At 35.6% G+C, this 21,023-nt stretch overlaps 1 protein-coding gene across 5 annotated transcripts in view; it reads left to right on the top strand.

Annotated features, from left to right (window-relative positions):
- Positions 1-21,023, top strand: part of AUH (AU RNA binding methylglutaconyl-CoA hydratase) — a 118,756-nt gene that overhangs the window by 41,438 nt on the left and 56,295 nt on the right. For 2 of the 5 annotated variants that reach the window (XM_065861644.2, XM_065861642.2), the window contains 2 exons: positions 4,038-4,130; positions 5,040-5,096. The exons of 1 other annotated variant lie outside the window; for it this stretch is intronic. In XM_065861644.2, coding sequence (XP_065717716.1) covers positions 4,038-4,130; positions 5,040-5,096 — 150 coding nt within the window. Of the gene's footprint in view, positions 1-4,037; positions 4,131-5,039; positions 5,097-13,108; positions 13,162-13,286; positions 15,364-21,023 lie in introns of those variants that run through there. 2 more of the 5 variants (XM_071801772.1, XM_071801773.1) reach the window with 2 other exon arrangements.

Here is a 21,023-nt window from a genome sequence, read left to right as displayed (position 1 = left end):
CAGAATTGTGTGCCTAGCTCAAGAAGGGTTCTTCTTTTGGTACACATATGTGGTACTGTTGCTAACAGAAAATACTACACATATAAATTTATTTAGCAAGCAAGAAAGGCATTCTTAAGAGGTTGGTCTCTTTGGATTTGATATGTTGTAAAGCAGTAATTATTTTCTGTGTGTCATGCGATTTAAATTAGTAAATCTAAGCAAGTTGGTGTAGGTTGACCAGGAACAGAAATCACAAAGTTTGGAATTTTGCATAACCGTATTATTCTTCCTTTGCATGTTTCAGGAACTTTCAGTAAGGGACTTGTAGTAGTGATAGGTGTTCCTTTGAGCCCTTGGACACTGTCTGAAGAATGACTTTATTGCCTGTTATGTAAAATCTGCCATATGCAATGTTCCATAAAGGCAAGACCAATGTATAAATTGTTGCCAGTTGTTGCTATATCATGTTATTAAGTTTAGTTTCTCTGATTGAAGTTTTCTATATGCCATTAATTTCTTATTTCTTCAGTTTACCTCTTGGTCACTACAACTGTATCATGTCTTGAATGGCCAATAAACATATTTTTATACAGGTTGTATCACCTTCTGCTCTAACAGTTTATTTGTCAAATAACTTAATACATAAAAAAGTATTTTGATCTGCTTTCTCATGTTTCTCTTCTTTTCAGCTAGTCCAGGCTCTGCTTCTACTCATGTGATGTCAAATACAGAAATACATTTTTGTCTTATGTCTGGCTCTGTTGCTGACTTAAGACTAACATATACTGAAACAAGCCCTACTCTACTGTACTTAGAACCTTCCTTTTCATCGTATCATTAAACATTGATGTTATGTTAGGACATATGTATTGGTTTTTGGTTTTGACACTTGTTTGACATGCAGAATGGAGGTGTACATACAGAATATGCAGCATGTTTTACAATACAATAGATACGTGAAGCAATCTTTCATTAATTCATTGTATGAGCTGGCTTATTATTTAATGTCCTTCATATTCCCCACTTCAATGTACTACAGTAGTTCAGTGCAATTCTCTGATCACAGTGTGATGCTGCTTATTACTTAGTAGTTTTTAACTACTTCTAACAACATTAATCTTTGTATATACATGGTCTACTCTTGTCTGTGTGTTGTACACTATAGTTTAATTCTTTTGTTTTTTCTATATATTTCTGGTTCTTTTTGTAGACTTTACTATGTAGCTCATGATTGCACATTGATAAACCCATATTGCATCTAGAATCTAGCACTAATGATTAGCAGTACAACAGTTGCCTGCAATGTGTATTTGTTATTTACAGTGTGAAAAAATCTGGAATGTTAGAGAATAAAATCGCTGTGTGTCTTGGCAAAGCTTTAAATACTTTTTTTATATCACTCATAGCAAATGAGCCTTGCAATGTAGAATCATTGTATAGGCTGACCTGTCTATTTATGTAATTTATTGTTCTTAAAATTTGAGTGCCTGCAACTCGGCTAAATCTACAGGGCATGATTTGTCAAAGATTATCTCTGTTTTTGTTATAAGCTGAACAGTTTTGGCAGTTGTGTATTAAAATTGTGCAGCTAAGTATAAACAAGTGCCTCTTGTGCTACAAAACACGAATATTCCAAGAAGCTTTACCCTTGATAGTAAGTTCTAGAGGCTTAGAAACTCAGTTTACAATCCAGAGTAACTGATAATTTATTTCTGTATTGCTTTTTCTGACCCTTCATTAGAACACATAATAATGATTAACTTCTTCAATTCTTTTGATAGATGTGCACACAGCTCTTGTAAAGAATTTGTATTTTACCTTTCATTCATTGTCAACTTCTATGTCAGGTGATCTTTTAAAATTAATATCCTTGGGAACTGATGATTCTGACATATGGTATCAAACTGCTTTTTCTCCCTTTGAATTATGAATTTTAGATTTTCTTGATAGGAATTCTGGCTGTAATTCTAAACCCAAGATGGTTTAAATTACTCTTTCTATAAAGTTTCCTTTCCATGTGTAACAGTCTACTTGAATTGTACTGTAGCTAAATCTGGAAGTTACTTATAGAGAAAGTAGTCTGCTTTGGAGTACTGCAAAAGTTATGTAAATAGAGCTCCAGGATGCTGTTTGCTAGTCTCTGAGCAATGGAGCATACATGTGAGTAGTAGTGGAAACTACAGTTCAGGCAAATTATTTTTAGTTTACATATGGCAAAGGCCTTTGAGAGAGATGCTGGCTGTATCAGTATTGAACTTGGATTGCAAGACAATTTGGCAAATCGGTTGTGAGTTTTGGTCAGCAACCTGAACCTGTTGGAAATGAGAGTTGCCTTCTCTTCTTGCCTTCCATATAGCTAAGAAAAACTATGTAGAGTAAGAGCAAATTTTACACCTGCTCCTCTGTCTCCTATACCTTCTGTGGTAGATGGCAGATTTAATGGATACCTTGGGCTCTCTTACAGTGACAGCAAGTGCTTGGTGTTGCAAACAGTATCAGTAGTCTCTTTTGACTGCTCTCTTTTGCTTACACTCTTTTTTGAGTGTTGAATCAGATAACGACTTTTAATCGTGATTAGACCAGCAACCAAGGGATTTTGTTTTAAAGCATCTGTTATAATATTGAAAAGCATGAGTAAGTTTTTATTTTTTCCTTAAAGACAGTTGGATTTTCATTAACTGTTAATCATGAAAGGTTGTCAATTTGCAGCTAAAAATAGCCTTTCATTTAATTGGATAATTTGTTCTGTTACGTAGAGACAGACTACCCGTTCGTATACAGATTTACTCCTGCTGATACAGATTAACTTCATTTTTGTAAAAAAATCAATTAAATGTTATCTGAAGTCTATATGTCAGAAAGGAAAAAGGTAAACTAGGTAGCACAACTTTTAAATTTAGAACTAACAGGTTCACTAAATAAAGGAAATATTATCCGTAATTAATACATTAGTATTTTTGGGCATATTACCCTTCTAGATTTTAAAAGGAGAGAATATTCTCTCTCTCACCTCATTTTCATTTGTATTTTGGAAGCAGTTTTTTTTCTTTTTCAATTTCCATTTATGACTGAATGAACTGGTCATTGAATTCAAGTAACTGAAACATTAAAACAAAGAAAACTTTTTTTAACGTCTACAGAAAAAACTATTGCTGTCAAGAGCTGGTTTAAAACTTTCAACAAGCTGTACACCCAAGTGTTCAGCTAATGAATTGCTTTTGACTATTTTTGAAACTTTAATAGCAAAAATCTACTACTCAAGTATTGTTTGAATATAGTTTAAAATTATTGGTAGCTTGTAGTAAATGTAATGTTACATTTAGTTAAAGCTGTAATATACAAGTCTATTTCTCAAGTAAAAAAGACATTTTTCATCAAACTTATTTGAGTTCATGAAGAAGGAAGAAGATAAACTTGTTGGCGTTTAAGAGCACTACTTTAAACTGAATGTTTAAATTACTTCCCAGTGTCAGAACACTGATAAATTAAATGCAAACGATGCCATGGTCACACAGGCCTCTGGATCCCTGTGACTGTCATGTGTACTGGCATCTGTTTGTCAGACTGAAAACTCTCCCACATTCCATTAAGCTGTTAGCTGCTCCTTCACAGGAGAAAAGGGGGTGTAGTGGTGGCCACACCATGCCTGGGAATGTTAAGGCACAGAGAGCTTCAACTGCGCTGGCATCACAAATGATTGTGATAAGACATCTGTATTTCAACTGAGATGTTTTTTGTATGTGTATTCCTGTGTTACTGTTTGCCTAGCTCTGCTATGTATGTTTTTGGAGTTCACTATTCAGATTTTTGTCAAAAGTGAGCAAAAGGTAGAGAAAAAGGCTTGCAAACCTATTCAGCCACAGAGTGATGAAAGGAAGAGTGTTTTTTTGGTTTTTTTTCTGCCAAAGTGATGCTGAACGGGCAATTTTTAGACCCATTTCGTTTTATGAAACTTTTTTCCCATAGTGTGACTGTACTTTGAATAACATGTAATGAAAGGGTGTTTTGGAGATGTTCTTTATGAGGCTGGTGTTAATTGATACTTTATTTTTCAGCTAATCTGCCGGTACCTACTATTGCTGCAATAGATGGAGCTGCATTAGGTGGTGGCCTAGAACTTGCGTTAGCCTGTGATATAAGAGTGGCAGGTAAGTCAGGCCTGTTTATAGAACATAGGATTATTAGTGTTGCAGATGGATTGACTAATCCTTGTTTTGGCAACAGTCTTATAAAACGTATTTGATGTCATTAATAACCAATTATTTTAAAGGGATTTAGCAGAAACCTGTCTAAGTACTTGCTAATTTTTAATTTCAAACAACTTACCGCTGATAGCTGGATTGTTGTTGCATGTTTTGTTTTATTGTTGTGGCCTCCATTTTATCAGTATTGCCAGAAGGGTTATATAGTTGTTTTGATATTTTATTTAGTAATTAAATTATTATCCTCTTCTGTATTTGAAGTATTCTAGATGGAAATTTGATTTTCTCTAAAAAGATTGCAGGGAAAAAGCAAAAGTTGTTAGTGAGAGCATTATTATAGAAGGAATTAAGCTGTTATAAAAGAAAAGTGACAACAACACTTGAAAATAGGAACCTTGACCTATACAGCTGTCAGAACTTTAAAGCCATTTATCGGAAAGTAAATGGAAACTTGGTCCTGAACAGTTACCAGTAATTTAGTATATATAAAGCTGTTTGACCCTTAGAGAATTCATAGTAATCAGATATAGAGTTCTACCCAGTTTTAAGATCTTAAATAATAAGTCTTTTAGTATTTTACATTTTGCAAGAAGGTCTCTGTTACTCACTGTAATTGCTTACTTGCTATGTTAACAAGGTACAGGAGTTCTCTTGCTGGGACTCAATGGATCTTTTACTAAAGGCATTGTTGAATCGCTTTAAAGTTTTTTATAAAGAAATATTTTTTTAAGTGATTTAATCTTCTTTATGAAGGAAATATAATAAATTAAGGATCTTGTAGGTCGTTGTTACATATTTTGCGAAGTTTTTTTCTCCTAGATTACAGTAAGAACTGATTTACATTCTACTTTTTAGCCTCTACTGCTAAAATGGGCCTAGTTGAAACAAAGTTGGCCATCATTCCAGGTGCAGGTATGAATGTTTTGCTTCTGTAACCATGGATAACTAAATAATGCATGCTCTTGATATTTGATTTTGGATTGCTGCATATGAATTTCTGCTCTTGTATTTCTAATAAGCATCATGTTATGTTTCAAAGCTTATTGCTCATATTGCTTAGCAAAAATTAATAAAAAAGTGTATTTCTCATTTTTAGGGAATGGCACTTTTATATTATGTTCTTAATCAAAGTCTTTGTTATCTAAGTCAGTATTGAGTGAATCTGTAAATGACTTTTGATGTCTTGATCTGAAGGCTGAATTATTTTGCTAAGGGTCAGACTAGGGAAAAAGAGTTAACTATCACTGTACAAAAATGGTAATTTAAGTAATGCTCCACTTTTAAATAACGTCTGGTACATTAGTATTCAGATGGTGTTTCCATTCTGTTTGTAAATTGACTGTAAAGAGTTTAAAAACCGAAAGTATAGCTGTGAGTACATCTTTTGTCTTACCAACTTATTTTTTTCTATTTGGAAGGCCGGTTGACTGGCTTTTCCTGGATTCAAGGGGAATGGAAGTTGTCTAATGAATAACGTTTGAGGTGTTCTTAGTGTTATGAACTCTTTTGTTTGTTTGTTTTGTTTTGTTTTGTTTTGTTTTGTTTTTTTTTTAATGGATAAATCATTATCACTTGAATTAAGATATCTTGTTTTCTGGGGAAAGGGCAAAATGTGAAAACAGGTGCATCTCTGTGATGCCCACCTAGCTTTGGCCTTGATTTCTGGAAGTTCTGGGGAACTTTATATCCTTTCTTTGCCCGAATTTTCTTTCTAATGGGTGGAACCTATTTTGAAAGCACTTCATCCAGTTTTAATGGATACCATTGCAGCTCATGCAGAGAGGGTAGTAGAAACTACCATAGTGGGATCACTGGTGTGAACTTTGTGTAAGAAACTATCCCATCCTATCACTAATCTAGACAATTTCAAATTCTCTGTTATGGTTATTGTTGAGTTGTGATGTACATCAATACATTCCCTCCATCTGTTTTTCTACAGTTTGAGAAATTCAGGTCAAGTTTTCCATATATTCTCAGTATTCAACTTAGGTTGTCTCATGTTTTTTTGCCTTCAGTGAATTATAGATGCTTCAGACTTAAAACACTTTCACCTTAACATGCTAAGTAACTGACTTACTATGAGTTTCATTCAGACTGTTTTATTGCTGTTCAAATACTGAGGTTTGAAAAATCTTTTTTTTTTTTTTTTTTTTTTTTGTTTTGTTTTGTTTTGTTTGTTTTTTTGTTTTCTATTCTAAAATGATGGTTTGGACATACGTCTTCAGCTCCTTGAAAATAAAACAGATTTCACACTGTTACAATGCATTTTAAACTGAAAACATTTTGGAGTATCTTCAGTGATGAATTTTTTCCCTATTCCTATGAACCTTTCTGAGAACTATTTTTGCAGAGTGTGTTTGAATTTATCACGACTTCTGATGGATCAGCCTGTACTTGCACCAGTTCTGATGAGCAGTGACAACGTTTCAGCCCTTTTTGGCTCCTGTTTTCCAAATAGTAACTGATCACGCTCTTTCTCATCAGCAAGTGAAGGATGAGTGAAGGAATTTTGCATGTAATTTTTGCATATTTAGGTAGAGAAGCCACATGTGCCCATTTGAACGATAGACTTCATGGATTAATGGAATATTTTCTTACAGTGCTTACTTCAATCTGCTTTGAGCCAAAGCAGGACTGGGCAGTGGAGCTGAAAGGGAGCTGGAGCCATTAAGAGGCCTCAATAGTTTCTGCTGTCTAATACATCTGAAGCACACTCATGTGTTGCTTCTTTGAAGAAAGTCCCTACAACATGGCAAGCTACTGCAGTTTTTATTCTGTTCTGTCAGCTGCCATGAGGATGTGATAGTTGTGAAGATTTTAACTTGGGTGATAATTAATGTGAACATTTGAGGCTGTATGTAAAACCTCAAGAAGTTACACTCAAAATGCTGTGTTAGAAGAATGTTACTAGAATTTAATAGTATTAAAATATAGATTCAGAGCAGATCATCTGTGATGTTTTAGACTTTGCTATATTTTATTCCATCCTATTTTAAAGTGTAGTTATCAAAAGACCGAGTCAGCAGCTGTCTAGTGACAAACGAGTTTCAACATAAATTTCTCAGGTGTGAGAAATTTTGAGTACACACAGAAGTACTGCACTCTTCTAAAGGCTGAGGTTGAGCAGTAGCTAGCTGAATCCTGGCTAATACACCAAAATGAATTGTTCCTTCTAAGTCTGGTTAGAGTCTCTACTAAGTAGGCATTTGTAGAGCGTATATTATCTGTGGTGTCAGGTTGAGACTCCTCAGAAGGTTCATCATGGCAGACAGCAGAGCAAGACCAAGTGGGGTGACATTGGTGCCTCCTCTAATTCAATAGCTTTGTGTACAGACCAGCAGCTCAGCCTGTGAGGAAGATGGATTGTTTCTTCTGCCTTTGGAAGTTTAAATAAAGTTCTCCCTGCTATGAAAAAAGGCCTTAACTGCCAGACTGTGAGCTGGAGAAAGTAGAAAATTGTTTCATTTTTCCTCTTCAGTACATCCCACTGTCTGTTAAGGAAGTCAGGCTTCAGACAACTAGGGGAAGTGGTAACTTGGTGCTGGGGAAGTTACCTGAGAATGAATATTGAAGATTTTTGTTTTCTAAAGAAGGTCTGCCAATCACTATTCATTGCACAAGTGAACTTATGCCACCACAACAGGCATGTATGTCAGACTGTCTGTTTCTCTCTTCATCCCCTTTCTTCCTCAATTTTAATCTAAAATCCTTTGTTTTACTGCTTTGTAACTTTTTAAAGCTGTGTCTATCTATGGTTTATATCTGTTGTATATCTCTAGACTTTCACTATGTCATACTGGGCCTGCAATTGATAGATGATGCCTTGCTGGCAGATCTGTTTTTATGTGTTAGTATCTTGTTTGTATACCACTCAGTAATAGAGAAGAGAAAAATGCTTGTAAACAGCATACATAAATTTTCTTACTCTGGTAGTAGAATATGATTGGTTGGACCAGGAAAGCATTCTGTGATAATAAGAAGTAGGAGAAACAGGTGTATATATAAAACATTCGAGTTTTCTTTCTGCAATTTTTGTGCATGGAAGTGTCATGTGTGTGTTTTTGTTTATGAAGACATTTTTATTAGCAGTTCTTTGTTCAGCTCATCAAGATGAGTTTAGCCATTGTTCCTCCCTGTTTCTCCCCAAGCCCCCATTACTTCGTTACAGAGCTCTCTTCCACTGTTTAAAGGTGAAATAAACACCCAGTACGTAATCCCTGTGATCATGCTTTCCTTGACAGCATTTAGTTTAATAGCATATTTTACCAAGAAAGTTTTAAAAAAAACCACCCTCTATTAAGTCTTTAAAAGAGTCTTTGTAAATAAGCTGTGTGTTCTTGATGTGCATCTTGAAGTTACTTCGAAACCTTTTTTCCACAGATGAAACTGAAGCTTTGTTACACAGTAGGCTGGACTGTTTTTTATCTTTAAAATATATAGCAAGGGTGAGATTTAACGGCAGCATTTCTATGTTCTTCTCTTTCTACTTTGGTAACGGTATTGTTTTGACTGTTCTTCTAAACTTTAAAATGTGTTTGAGGAAGTTATGGTACTTGTAGATTATAACGTTATGAAACATGGCAGGAACACACTGAAAAATTCTTTTTCTATGCATAGACAGAAAATGAGCATAAGAATGAAAACTGGGTTTAGATAATCGTTGTATATTTTCCTGAACTCTTAAAGTATTCATTGTTCGCTCTCAAAAACAACATGAAGGTCTCTCTTACAGCTGAATAAAAGCTCTATTTTGGATGAGAGATTTGTCAGGGGAATTTCCAAATGTGAAAAACTCATGCAGAATGTGATCTTGCTAGCAGCAGTAGTTGTACAATTCAGCCAAGTGTAAAGGTTAAGTAAAATGTCAGACATTTTAAGTTGAAATCTGATGCACCTTACAGTGTATTGTCAGCATATTCTTTAGATTTCTATACTTTAGTATCAATAGTAATAGGAATAAATGCGTTTGACAAATACTGAAAAAATTAAAGTGGCACCATTTGTGGCAGTGTCTGAGGTAGGGCTTAAAAGCTTCTGTACATGTAATGTAATCTTTCTGCATTTAGGTGCTACTTGGTAGTACACCTTTAAAGAGGTACTTAGAAATAAAAATCAGCTTGTTTTGTATAACCTTATACATCTTACCTGATTAGTCCTATACCTCTCCATCCCATCTTTGTCCCTACCCTCACTAGTCTACTCTCATCTTCTCCTTTACTTTTTCCATAAATTCTCCCTAGTTCTTACATGTACAATTTTTTCGCATTACATAAGGACACCAGTTGAGACCTCTTACCTTTTTAAAGCTCAGCTTTTAATCCTGTGACAACTGACTGACTGGGGAGAAGAAAAAACAAAGTGAAACAGTTAGCTTTGAGTTTTTTTTCTTCTTTTTTTTTTTTTTTTTTTTCAGTTAGTCCATAAACTGTCTTGTCATTTCTTCTATTTTCTTGTGTCAGATTTTTAATACTGTAAAATTCAGAATTTAAATACTGGTAGGAGACAGTTTTGAGTAAGGTCCTGAATCATCATCCTCTGCATTTCATCAATATTGTTCATAAAAATTTATTTGCTGTGTAACTTCTTCTGTTTCCCTTACAATTAAGAAAAACTATCTTTTAACTGAGGTCCGACAGTGACTGCTGAGCATTTACAGTCGTTTTAAGATTTGATACAGTAAAAACCCTAAATTAGTTACTCTAAGAATATTTTTCTACTTTTTCTTGAATCATCTGAAGTCTAGATAGCTTTATTTGCATTTTAGTATTTTGTAATGTTTATTTTATGCATTGTGTTAAATAAATGGCCTGAAGTAAAAAAATTGCTAATAGTGTAGAAAACAGATGTTTGAACATCCACTCTTTTATCAAAGTAATTAAACACAATATATAGGATGTTACTAGAGGGAGGTAAATTGGTTCTGCTTCTGTAAGTTAGAGAGAGTTGTGGTTCTTACGTTTTCCCTTTCTTAAATAAAAAGCCGATTTCCATCAAATGACTCATTTTTTCTCTGGTTTTATAATCAGTTGTAATGGTGATGATGTTGAGGCAAAATGTCATGCAATACGAACACTGCAAAAGCTCCATACATAAAACTAATGTTTTGTGAATTTTATTTACAGTCTCTCTGTATAAACAGAATACTTTGCAAGTAGTGTCAACACACAGCAGAAGAGAAGATGATCTCCCTGTCATCAGAACTATTCCCTGTATCTACCTAAAGTATACAGTACTTACCTTTGTAGAGTGATCTACAGAACAATCTGTGCTTTTCCCTTTGTGTGCTATTCATAGAACCTCCTCCCCCAAAACCATATTAAAAATACAATTAGTACTTCATACAGAAAAAGGAGGTATCCAGGGATATCCTTGCTGTCCCATGGAACTGCAATTGTATAGAATGTTATTTGAAATGTCAGGTTCCATGTAAGAAGTTGACAACTTCTGACATTCTAGTTGTTTCTGTGTGCAGAGATTGCAGAACTTTTCTTTCTGACCTATATTTGGAGATAGCTAGTTTACAAATCAGAATTAACAGTCAGACATTTGAGAAACTTCAGTATTGTAGGGAGCAGCACTGCACCCCCAGCATACTGTGTCTAGTTAGCGTTAGTGCTTTGATGCTGCAGAGGAAGGGGGAAAGAAAACAAGGACAAAAGAAAGCTGCAGAAGCCAAGCTGCACGTTAGAGAAGTGTAGGAGGAGAGAAAGTATTCTTGGTCTTGGAAGGCAAAGCATGGAAGGCCTGAGTTTAGTATAATATAACTACGGAGAAATCAAACCTTAGCAACAAACAGTGATTGAGTGTTTTGAGACCTTTGTCGTGTATTGTATTCTTCTTTCTATGAAGATTGAATTTTGGAGTAAAATTGTTAAAATTCATTCTTACAACCTGAGCAATGTTATCAATTGTTTTCTTCATTCTCATAGTTATATAAGTACATTTGCTTTCATCAGTTTGGAAGTTTTTTTGTGAGACTGATGGATTGCTCGTTTTTGAATGACAGCCAGAAAAATGAAAAAAAAAGTAACAGTTTGACTTCTTCCATCTTCCTTAAATCATGTAGATTTAAGACCTGTTCAGTTACTGTTTCAGTAAGCGTGGGTTTACTATCACATTTGTATCTTTTCCAGACCATTTCTGTGCCATTGGTGACTAAGGAGGGAAGCTTTGAAAATAAAGCAAACCTGAACTTTGCTTTTGCAATCTGATTTTCTCACCACATATAGAATAGTGTGACACTGAATAGAAACTACGGTTTAGGCAGACTGTGACAGTATGAATAGAATTCACAGTAGGTTTTGTAGCATACCTGTGAAGTACGATATATTCACCTGGGGTACTCAAGTAAAAAGGACAAGGAGAGAATAAATATTGTAAATGGAGAAAAGAGTGATGTAAAATGCTGCTAGGTAAAGAACCCTTTATTTTTCCAAAGCCAGTAAAAATTTAATATTATCTGTATACCCATTTGCAACTAATCAGGTAAATGAGTTTTGTGCTCCCTCATAAGGATCCATCAGAATTCATTTATGCCTTTGAAATTATTTCGACTTTGCACAAAGCTTGGAATTAATTTTAAAAGTTGTGGGAAGCCTAATGCACTTTGTACAAGACCACCCTTTTTTACTTTGTAAAAGACTGCCATTTTCGTCCCTAAACATGTCCTGAAACCAGGACCTGGTGTCTATCTCAAGCTCTCTTGTCCACTTGAGATCATGATAAGAACTTCCAATTGCATAATTACGTGTAAAGTTTTGTATAAAATAATACTTTCAATTTCTCAGTTTCAAGCTTATGCAAAAACAAAAGGAAGACGAAGTAATAATAACTGACATTTCTGGGGAAAGGTGGGGCATGAAGAAAAGAAAAATTTGCTGGATATGGAAAATAGAGTTGCATAAAATGATCTTTCAAAAATTGCCTTACTGAAGCTTTTTTTTTGGAAATTAAAAAATATGTGTTTGGAAAGGAAGTATTAGACAAATGAAACTCAGTATCTGCTGACTTGTCTTACCTCTTCTGGGGGACTAGGAGCTAAGAAGAAATCCTGTGCTTCAAAATTCTAGGCTCAGCATCTTCTGTGGTCAGCATCTCTGCATTTTAAGGTTCTCCACTTTCTTGTCTGATTACCTTTCCACATTCCTCTGTAAAGGAGACTCATTGCTACTTCAGCTCGTTGTTGGAGATTAATTATTGTCTCAATAGTGTCCTTTCTTCTTGTAGCTTCACTTATGCTCTCTATTTGGCAAACTAATACAAGTTTTTCTCTACTCTTCTTATCTCTATGGTAACACAAGTGATAAGGAGAAAGAACTCCTTAGGGAGTGTTAGGAAAGGCAGAGAAAATATACAGGTGAAAGTAAGAGTCTAGTGCAGAAAATTATTAACCTTAAAGAGTCAGTGATAAATGAGATGAAAATGTGTGAGCCAGTCAATCTGGGCTGGAAATTTGTTTTCTAATTTTTTTAGGGGTTGAGGGAAAAATCAGATTTTGTCTTTTAGTGACAGAATCGAGCAGAAATGTGTCATTACAAACTATCAGTATGTGTATATGAAAAACATACCAGGGCAGTGGAAGACAGCAATATAAAAGGAGCGAAGAAGATTATTCATACTGTATAGGCGATTTTGGAAGTCTTAATTGCTGTGCATCATTCCTGTCTCTCTCCATTGACAGCACAGGAAACACAGACTCCTTATTTTAGTTCTTGATTTGTCCCTAAATGAGATGTGTAAACAGGGTGATGAAAATTTTCCTTGTAGTGTTAAGAAGCTTGTTAATCTGCATAGTGATAGACACAATTTAATACAAGATGGTGAAGATGAGACATTGGATGTGAACGTATGTAGCTGATCACATTACATATCACTTGGTAGTTTTTAGTAGTTCTTTAGAAGTGATGATCAAATGTGTTTTTCAGTTGCAGAAGCTGAGATAAAAAGTATGTGCAGAAGACCTGCATGACTCTCACAGGTGAGAAAAGCAACATTCATACACAGGAATCAAGCAGCTCACAAGCCATTCTTTAAGTGGTTTTCATTGACACAACTTTTGTGGTATGTCCCCCCTCCCTAACTCTGCCCTTTATTTTTCACAAGTCTACAGTTTCACAGAACCTAGCTATGGTACTGCCACAGTCTGTATGTATATTTGGGATGAAGTCTGTGGAAGACCTTAGATCTGTGCAAAGAGGTTGTGCGAAGAAGCAGAGACAGAAGGTGCAAGAGACATCAGGAGGTTACTGTCAGAGAAACAAAACAGATTTGATGTACAATCTTGAAGTTTTTAATAAATGAGAAGGAAATCAGATGCTAAAACTTCCTTGTTGATTCTCTTAAAGAAATGGTTTATCAAGAAGAAATAATCAGTATGGGTTTTAGAAACATATCCATGGATGAGGTTTTTTGTTTTCCTTTTTTTTTTTTTTTTTCCCCAGATACTCCCACAACATTTTTTGAAATTTGAATGAGGGTATGTCCTTCCAAAACTTAGTCGTAAGTCTTTATGTCATTGTTTAATCACAATTTCCATTGACATCAGTGTTTGCCACAGTAAAGACTGCAAAAGCTGTGATCATCATTTAGGATTTGTTTCAGTAGTAATGAATCTAAAGGGAATCTGGAGGAAAAGAGAAAACCCCAACTTTTGAGGAGGTTAAGTGATCAGTATCTTGCTGTCTTCTAAATTCTAGACCTTTTGTGTAAGTCATTGCTCAAGTGACCCTTACTGCACATAGCACAGAGGGAAAAGTTGCAGATTAGTCATCGGCATGTGTTAGTAAGGACTTGTGTAAGCAAGGATTGCTGGGGAGAAATTAATGCATTGCATTAGTTATGTAATGTTCACGTTGGCCTTATGAAAGAATGTTGTGGGATTTTTAGCAGTGCAAGAATAGTTTTCCTGTAGCATTTCAGTTTACCTTCTGCACTTGGTTAGTGAATGAAAAGCAATTTATAGGAAGCAACAGGCTTTGGAAAGATGAAAAGAAGATGAAATATCTTCTACTGTGTATTATTATTAAGATTCCCCTCTGCAATATGTCTCCGTCTCAATATAGATGTTACTGGGGGCGAAGAATTGGGAGTGGGGCTCTGGAGCACCAGCTGTAGTGTATAAATGGGGGCTAGTATAGACGCAACAATGCTTGGTAAGTTCCTAAAAATTATGTCGACAGCTGTTGAGCTCATCCATACTCAGTGTGTTTTTTGAAGAGAAGCCAAGGAATTTTTAATCAAGGAAGATTACTGAGCAGATTACTGTGTGCTGAATATTTAAAAATAGACTTGCTTTTATTAGAAAAAACTCTTTGTTTAAGCCTGAAGTGTTACATTTTTCACTGAAAATGCAAAAACTGTTTTGATTTAAAACAGTATTAAATTATTATGAATGAGATGGAAAGAGATAATTAGATGGAAAGAAGATAATATTTATTCTGTTTAATCGGAATGTTCTATAGGAAAGTCAGCATGAGTTATGTAAGTGCATTTTAACTTTAATGGATCTCAGACTGTGGCATTTTTGGGGGACTGAAGATTTTCAGTGACCTGTTAGATTGGAAAATGTCTGATTTAAAGAAAATTCTCCATGGAATGTCTTTGTGTGAAGTTATTTTGGTAATCTGCTCTCATAGGACCAATTGCTAGTCTTTTCCCACCCTAATGAAACTAGGTCACTAGTTTTTGGCACTCATCCAAGTTGTGAGATTTATTTGGTGTTCAGGCACACTGTCTAGAAATAGTGATGCAATGTCAGCAAGGCCACTTTTCATTTCATGAACATAATTTCCAGTGCCCTGGAATTAATTTATTCACTGACCTGTTAATAACTGCAATCTGTCACTGGCTTACAGAGGCAGAGGAAGTGTCTGGAAATAGTCATGATCACCCTACGAGGTGTTTTGTTACAGGATTTCTGTTGAATGTAACATTTTTTGGTTTTCGTCATGTGGAAGAGTCTGACTGTTAATGAAAACACTCCAGCAACCTAATCAAAAGAAAAGTACTTGTGATTAGTAAATATCGGAGAGAGATAAATGATTTGAAGTGATTGCTTTATGTCACGTTATACTGTAATAAAACTGAGCAACATTCTGCTTACCTTTGGAAAAAGTATGGGAATTCAGCATGTGTAGATTAAATATAATTGTTTGAAAAAACACAGTAAGATATTAGTTATGTGTGTTAAATAAAAGGAAAACTTGTAATTCAAATTCGCTAGTGTTCAGGTTTATTCTCACACACCCCAAACCCCTCAGTGTTTTTGTTGAAATCAGGTTTATCTTTTGCCACAGGCATGGCAGGCAGTCGCTCAGGGCAGTAGGGTGCTCTGGGTAGCAAAATAGCTGTTAGCCCTTTTCTACTTTGCATGTGCCAGAGCCCTGGAGAGTCGAGCTTGCTGCTGGCATTGAAAGAGAATTCAGGGGTCAGTTCTTACTGCAGTGTCACAGCTGGCTGTTCCTAGCAGTGCGGCTGCTGTTCCTAATATTTCTGTTTCTACTGTAGACCTAACTCTAAAGGGATCCCTCTCCTGGTCTGCATCCTAGCTCTGAGCCTTTTACCTTACTTTAGATCTGGATGTTTCTTCTTTTCGTTGTACCTATGGTACCTATGGTACAAGCTGCACAGCATCCTGGCCCTTAATCTGCTGTCTAGAAAAATTAAATTTGGCCTGTAGCAGCAAGCTGGCTCTGGTTGAAGTATCAGGTACCATCATCGCATGTAGTAAACCCTACTCTTGTGTATGTATGGGAAAAGGCTTTTCTGGACTTGTACAAGACTGATCTCTGAGCACAGATTAAAGCTTAATAATGAGAAAGAGTTTTTGTTTTTTTTTTTTTTTCTATGGTGGTTCTGGGGTCTTTTTGAGGTCTAATTTAATACAGTTCAGGAGCTTCTGAGTTAGGGTACTTCATGTGATAGTAGAGCTGACCTACGGTCACTGCCATTGCAATCGTGGAAAGAATTGCCACTTTTTTTGCTCTCAGGTTTCATGATCGGTAGTGTTCTTCTTGGAGCTTTAGTTTAAAAAGACAACTTCTGTCCTGGACTTCCATGGCTGAGCAATGGTATTTGAAAACATGTCCTTTCTTTGTAATGATCCGGAAAGTCCCTGTAAGTGAATGACTGCGTTTATTTCTAATCTGATTTTTTGGGAGTCTTGCTCAAGTGCTTTCCAGTATTTGAGGGTGGAATGTTTTTTGAAAATTGCAGCTTCATATGCTGTATCTGAAGTCCTTAAAGGGGCCAAACACTATTTTGAGGTGAGTTGTGATGTCCATAGAAGTATCATCTTACATCTCTTTAGTGCTAGAAGGGAATTTATGAAATTTAATTTTAAGTCTTGTTATTTTTTAAAATATAGTAGGCAAATGCATTTTTAATTAAAAATGACAAAATAGGACAGAAAATAGCACCTTTCTCATTGACTTTTGCTAAACCCAATATTTTCTACTTGTATAAAGGGCAGTAGCTACTGCATACTCCTCTGTTCAGTGATATTTATCTTATGAGACTGTTAGCTATATAATTCTGCATGCAACAAGAAAAGATCTGGCTGCTTTGTATAATATCCAATCTTTCAGTGTATGGAATACTAGCAAATTCTGATGACTTGGCCCATTGCATCTTTTGATGTCTCCTTTGTTTTCAAATTCTTTCAAGTGACACAGTAAATTAAGCTGTTCGTTGTTCGCTGCATCTGCTGACTGTCCCTCAAAGTCTTTGTAATAAAAAAAGAGAATAAAAACAAAGTACATTCCTGGTGAGTAATCTTCTAATATGTGATAGAACATAAAACCAAAACTGGGGATGAACAATGTGGAATGACATTCTCATCTAGTAAATTACATAGAAGCAGAACATACTTGGTTTTTCATGCCAGGCAAACCAATGAAAATGATTTGGTTACATCTTCCAGTGTTTCGGACACAAATGTTTTTCTTTAAAACATGCTATTCAAGTCTTTTTAGTTGTATTCATTTCTAAATTACTTATAAGGAAATGTCATTAGTATTTTATATGTTATTATACTATTCTATTGTTAGTACATAGTGTGATCATGACTCAGATAGTTGTTTTTTATTAGTTTCTTTTGGTCCTGTTTTTCTGTTTCATCAGGAAAGAAATGTGTTCATGTTTGGTGGCCTTCTAAACTCATAGATGTTTTGAAACACGGAAACTGACATGTTTGAAAAACCTCTCACCCTGAATCACTAGTTCACTTGTATTGTAGGAAGTGTAAAAGAGAGCTGTTTAATCATCTGAAGAGTCATGTGAATGTTGTTCTTGAAAATTCCAGTGTTCTAAAAGTCCACTATTCTATGGCATTAGTGTGGCAGGTATTTTTTTCATTTTGCTGAGCTTCATATCTGCTTTATTGGCTATTCCAAAAGAGTTTCTAAGACACTTTTGCAAAAGATTTGCACTTACCAAGCACATAAGCTAAGTGCAGTTTTCCTCTTCTGTCATTAAGTCACTTTTCCCCCTCCTTTTGCTGGGGAAGTTTGTTTGGGAAATACCTCTCCTGGCTCTCTATTTTCTTGTAGAGGGTCAGTAGGTGATACTTCTCCCAGCAGAGCTAGTATAAAAGTAGGTCTTATAAAAAGTAGGTGAATGACAACCAATTAAAAATCTTGATATTGTTCACAGCTTTAAACATTTTAGGTGTGGAATTATCACTGTACACTGTAGGTCTTTATACGCCTCACTTCCAAAATCTTCAAGCCATTCTCAGGTGTCTTACTCTTAAATACAGCTAAAATTTAAGTGAATTTACATGTCTGCTAAACAGAAAGAAAAATTAAAACATGTCAGGTCACTTCTTCTACCTGAGTCGGACAAAAAATTTTCGTTTTAAATTTGTCTTACATTACAGACTTGCCCATCATTTTTCTTGTAGTGGGAGCCTCAGTGCAGCCATAAATGTGGGAAAAGTTGTTGTGCTCTTAGGAAAGATCAGTGAAGGGGAGGTACTTTAATTAGAAAGCTGGCATTTTCTGTACATTTTCTACCATCCTCTTTCCAGAAGGCCCTTAGAGTGCCACCACACCTGGATTCAAACATAGGCAAGCTTACGCTCCAGCTTCTCTCCGAGTACTGTGTGAACTGGTAGCTCAATTCTGAATTCAGACATACAGGCACTGGGTATTCGTCATCAAAGCAGAAGCACGGAGCAGCACAAGAACACAATTGTTTTTGAGTGTTCATTTCTTGAAAAAGGAGCCAACCTTCCTCTTCATACAGTTCCTAGAAGGCTATTCTTGAAAGCAGAAGACAGAGTGTAGGGTTCAGGTCCCTAAACGTGGTGTCCTGTGCCCTGCAGCGTCTGGCTGGGGCTCTGGTTACTTCTGTGTTCTCACTTTCAGTGGAGGAGTTGCAGATACACCCTGATAGCCACAATGCTTTTGATACCTAGGTGTAGTAGGTTGAATCCCATGCATAATGTCAGTGTTACAAGGCTTCAAGCACAGAAGATTTAAGGGCAATATTTTGTAAAATACGGAACATAAGAGCATAGCAGAAGTTACTGGTTTTTATGTTCTTTCAGACAGGTGTGTCTGCCTTTTTTTTTTTTCTTTACTTAGGAGGGACAGGCATTTTACAATTCTGTGCTGTCATTTGTTCTGGTAACAAACTCAAACAGATGTAGCAAGTGTGGACAAATATAGAAAATTATTTATGTAGTCATTTCTGTAGCCAATACCAAAACTTCACAGACTGTCCTAACAGTATGAAACACTGTAATGCTACTGAAATGTACAGAGGTACAACATAACTCTGTACACAGCCTTCATAAATATGGCAAAAAAAAAAAAAGGGAGAGAAGAAGTATGCTTTAGAAATAAAATTTATTAAGTGTAGATTGTATGGACTTAGCCTGTAATTCCTGTTAAATTTTGATATATCACAACTCACATAGAAGATTAGGGCAACTCTTTTGTAAGTCGTAAGATCTGAATAAATGTTCATATGTTTATTATTTTGAGTATAAACTTTGCGTTCCGGTTCAATCTTCATTTTACACACACACACACAAAAAAGAAAAAAGGCGAAAGAAAAGTTGATATAGAATTGACTGCTGTCAGTCTGTCAGTATGGAAGAGAAATGTCAGTATGGAAGAGAAATTTGAAGACCAAATGCTCTTTGCTATAATAATTCTCCCTGAAAACTAGCTGGTAACTATTGATCTTTTATAGAAATTCCTGAAATTTGACAGTTGATTCATGTACTAATTGCCACGAGTTGACAATAAGAAGGCAATGTATAGCCTGTATGTTAAATTTATTTCAAGTGAAGGAATAGACAGTTTTAACTCAGATGTATTGGGCTGTCAGTTCTATGGGACTAAACCCATAGCAGTGAAAGATTTCTCACTGCTTCTCCAAGATTTGATATTAGGAACAGAAATAGAATGACTGAATTATTACATTTTAGTTGTTCACATGGATGCTATGCCTAGCTGGCTTTATAAATACTGCCGGTGATCAAAAATCTTCATATTGAACACTTAGAAGTGCCAGCTGTCTTTCTGGGTATCACCTCTTCAACAGAGTATGAGGTCACCCAGGGCATAGCACTGTGACCATAAAAAACCTTAACTTTTTCAATCTTGAATTGAGGAATAGAGAGGGATAAAATAAAACTAGGAGTACAAAAATAGTAGTAGAGGCGGCATTGGAAGCAGCTATTGTTGTTCTTGCTCATTCTTCATAAGGAGAAAAATAAGCCCCTGTGAATTAAGAAGCACTTACTGTAGTCTTAGAAGTGACAAAGGTCCCAGTAGTGGAAAAGCCTGATACGTTGTCTGTTCTGAGCTTATCACACTTCTCCATTTTAATATGAGTTAAAACTCAAGTAAATTCTTTCCACATTCTGTAGAAGGTATGTTCTAATTTAGAGTATGGAGTGTAACATATTGTAACTACAGATTTTCTGATTCTCTTGAACTTCCTGCAATACATACGTAATGTCTCTAGGCAAGACTGTTTTCTTTTGTTCCTGGTGATATGACTCTACTTCTCTTTGGCCTTCACTGTGACTTTATCCTTACAATACTTTTCTTAATGGAAACCTAAATTTACAGTATCTGTAAAGACAACATGTTATATGTTTTTCGCCTCCTAGAGAAGAGGTGGTTATAAATAAGGAACCGATGACAGTCACAAAAATTTTCTATTCTTTCCTTTTTAAAAAACAACCCTAACACTCCGTGCACCTGCCCTCCAAAAACCCCAGGATATCTTCCCACAGGAAAATACATATTTGTTTAAAAACAAGAAGAAAGCAAGCAAACAAGATCATTAAAAGCTATGTTTTGCTGTTGAAGAGCCGTTTATCTTTCTGGTGAGCAGAATAAAATAGTTGTCAGACTTCTATCAGTTCCAGTTTTGTCAGTTGACATACATTTCGGGAGGTTTGTGAGGTGTCCATTCACTCATCCTGTCATGCAGGAGCCAGCTCCTGCTTGAGAAAAGCCTGGTCTTCAGAATTCCTTGATCTGGACATGGTCCTGGAGAATCTTTTCTAGGTGACCCTTCTTGAGCAGGGGTGTTGGATAAGATGATCTCCAGAGGTGCCTTCCAATTTCAAACAGTCAGTGATTCTGTGATTTTGGCGGTTGGATGAAGTATAGAAAGACAGGGAAAACATGTTTGTTTGCTTCTCAGGATAAAGTAGAGATTGCATGTTGTAAGCACAAGTACTAGCACAACATAAAGAAACATATTAAATGTGTATGTGAATCTAACTCTGGTTTCAGTTTTTTTCCTTCCCCCTGCATAGAAAAAGGAAGTAGTACTTTCAAAGTAGACCAAAAAAATGACAGCTGGTAGTGTATG

This window comes from Patagioenas fasciata, chromosome Z (assembly GCF_037038585.1).
Source record: "Patagioenas fasciata isolate bPatFas1 chromosome Z, bPatFas1.hap1, whole genome shotgun sequence".
Taxonomy (NCBI): domain Eukaryota; kingdom Metazoa; phylum Chordata; class Aves; order Columbiformes; family Columbidae; genus Patagioenas; species Patagioenas fasciata.
This window is presented reverse-complemented; position numbering and strand designations above follow the sequence as displayed.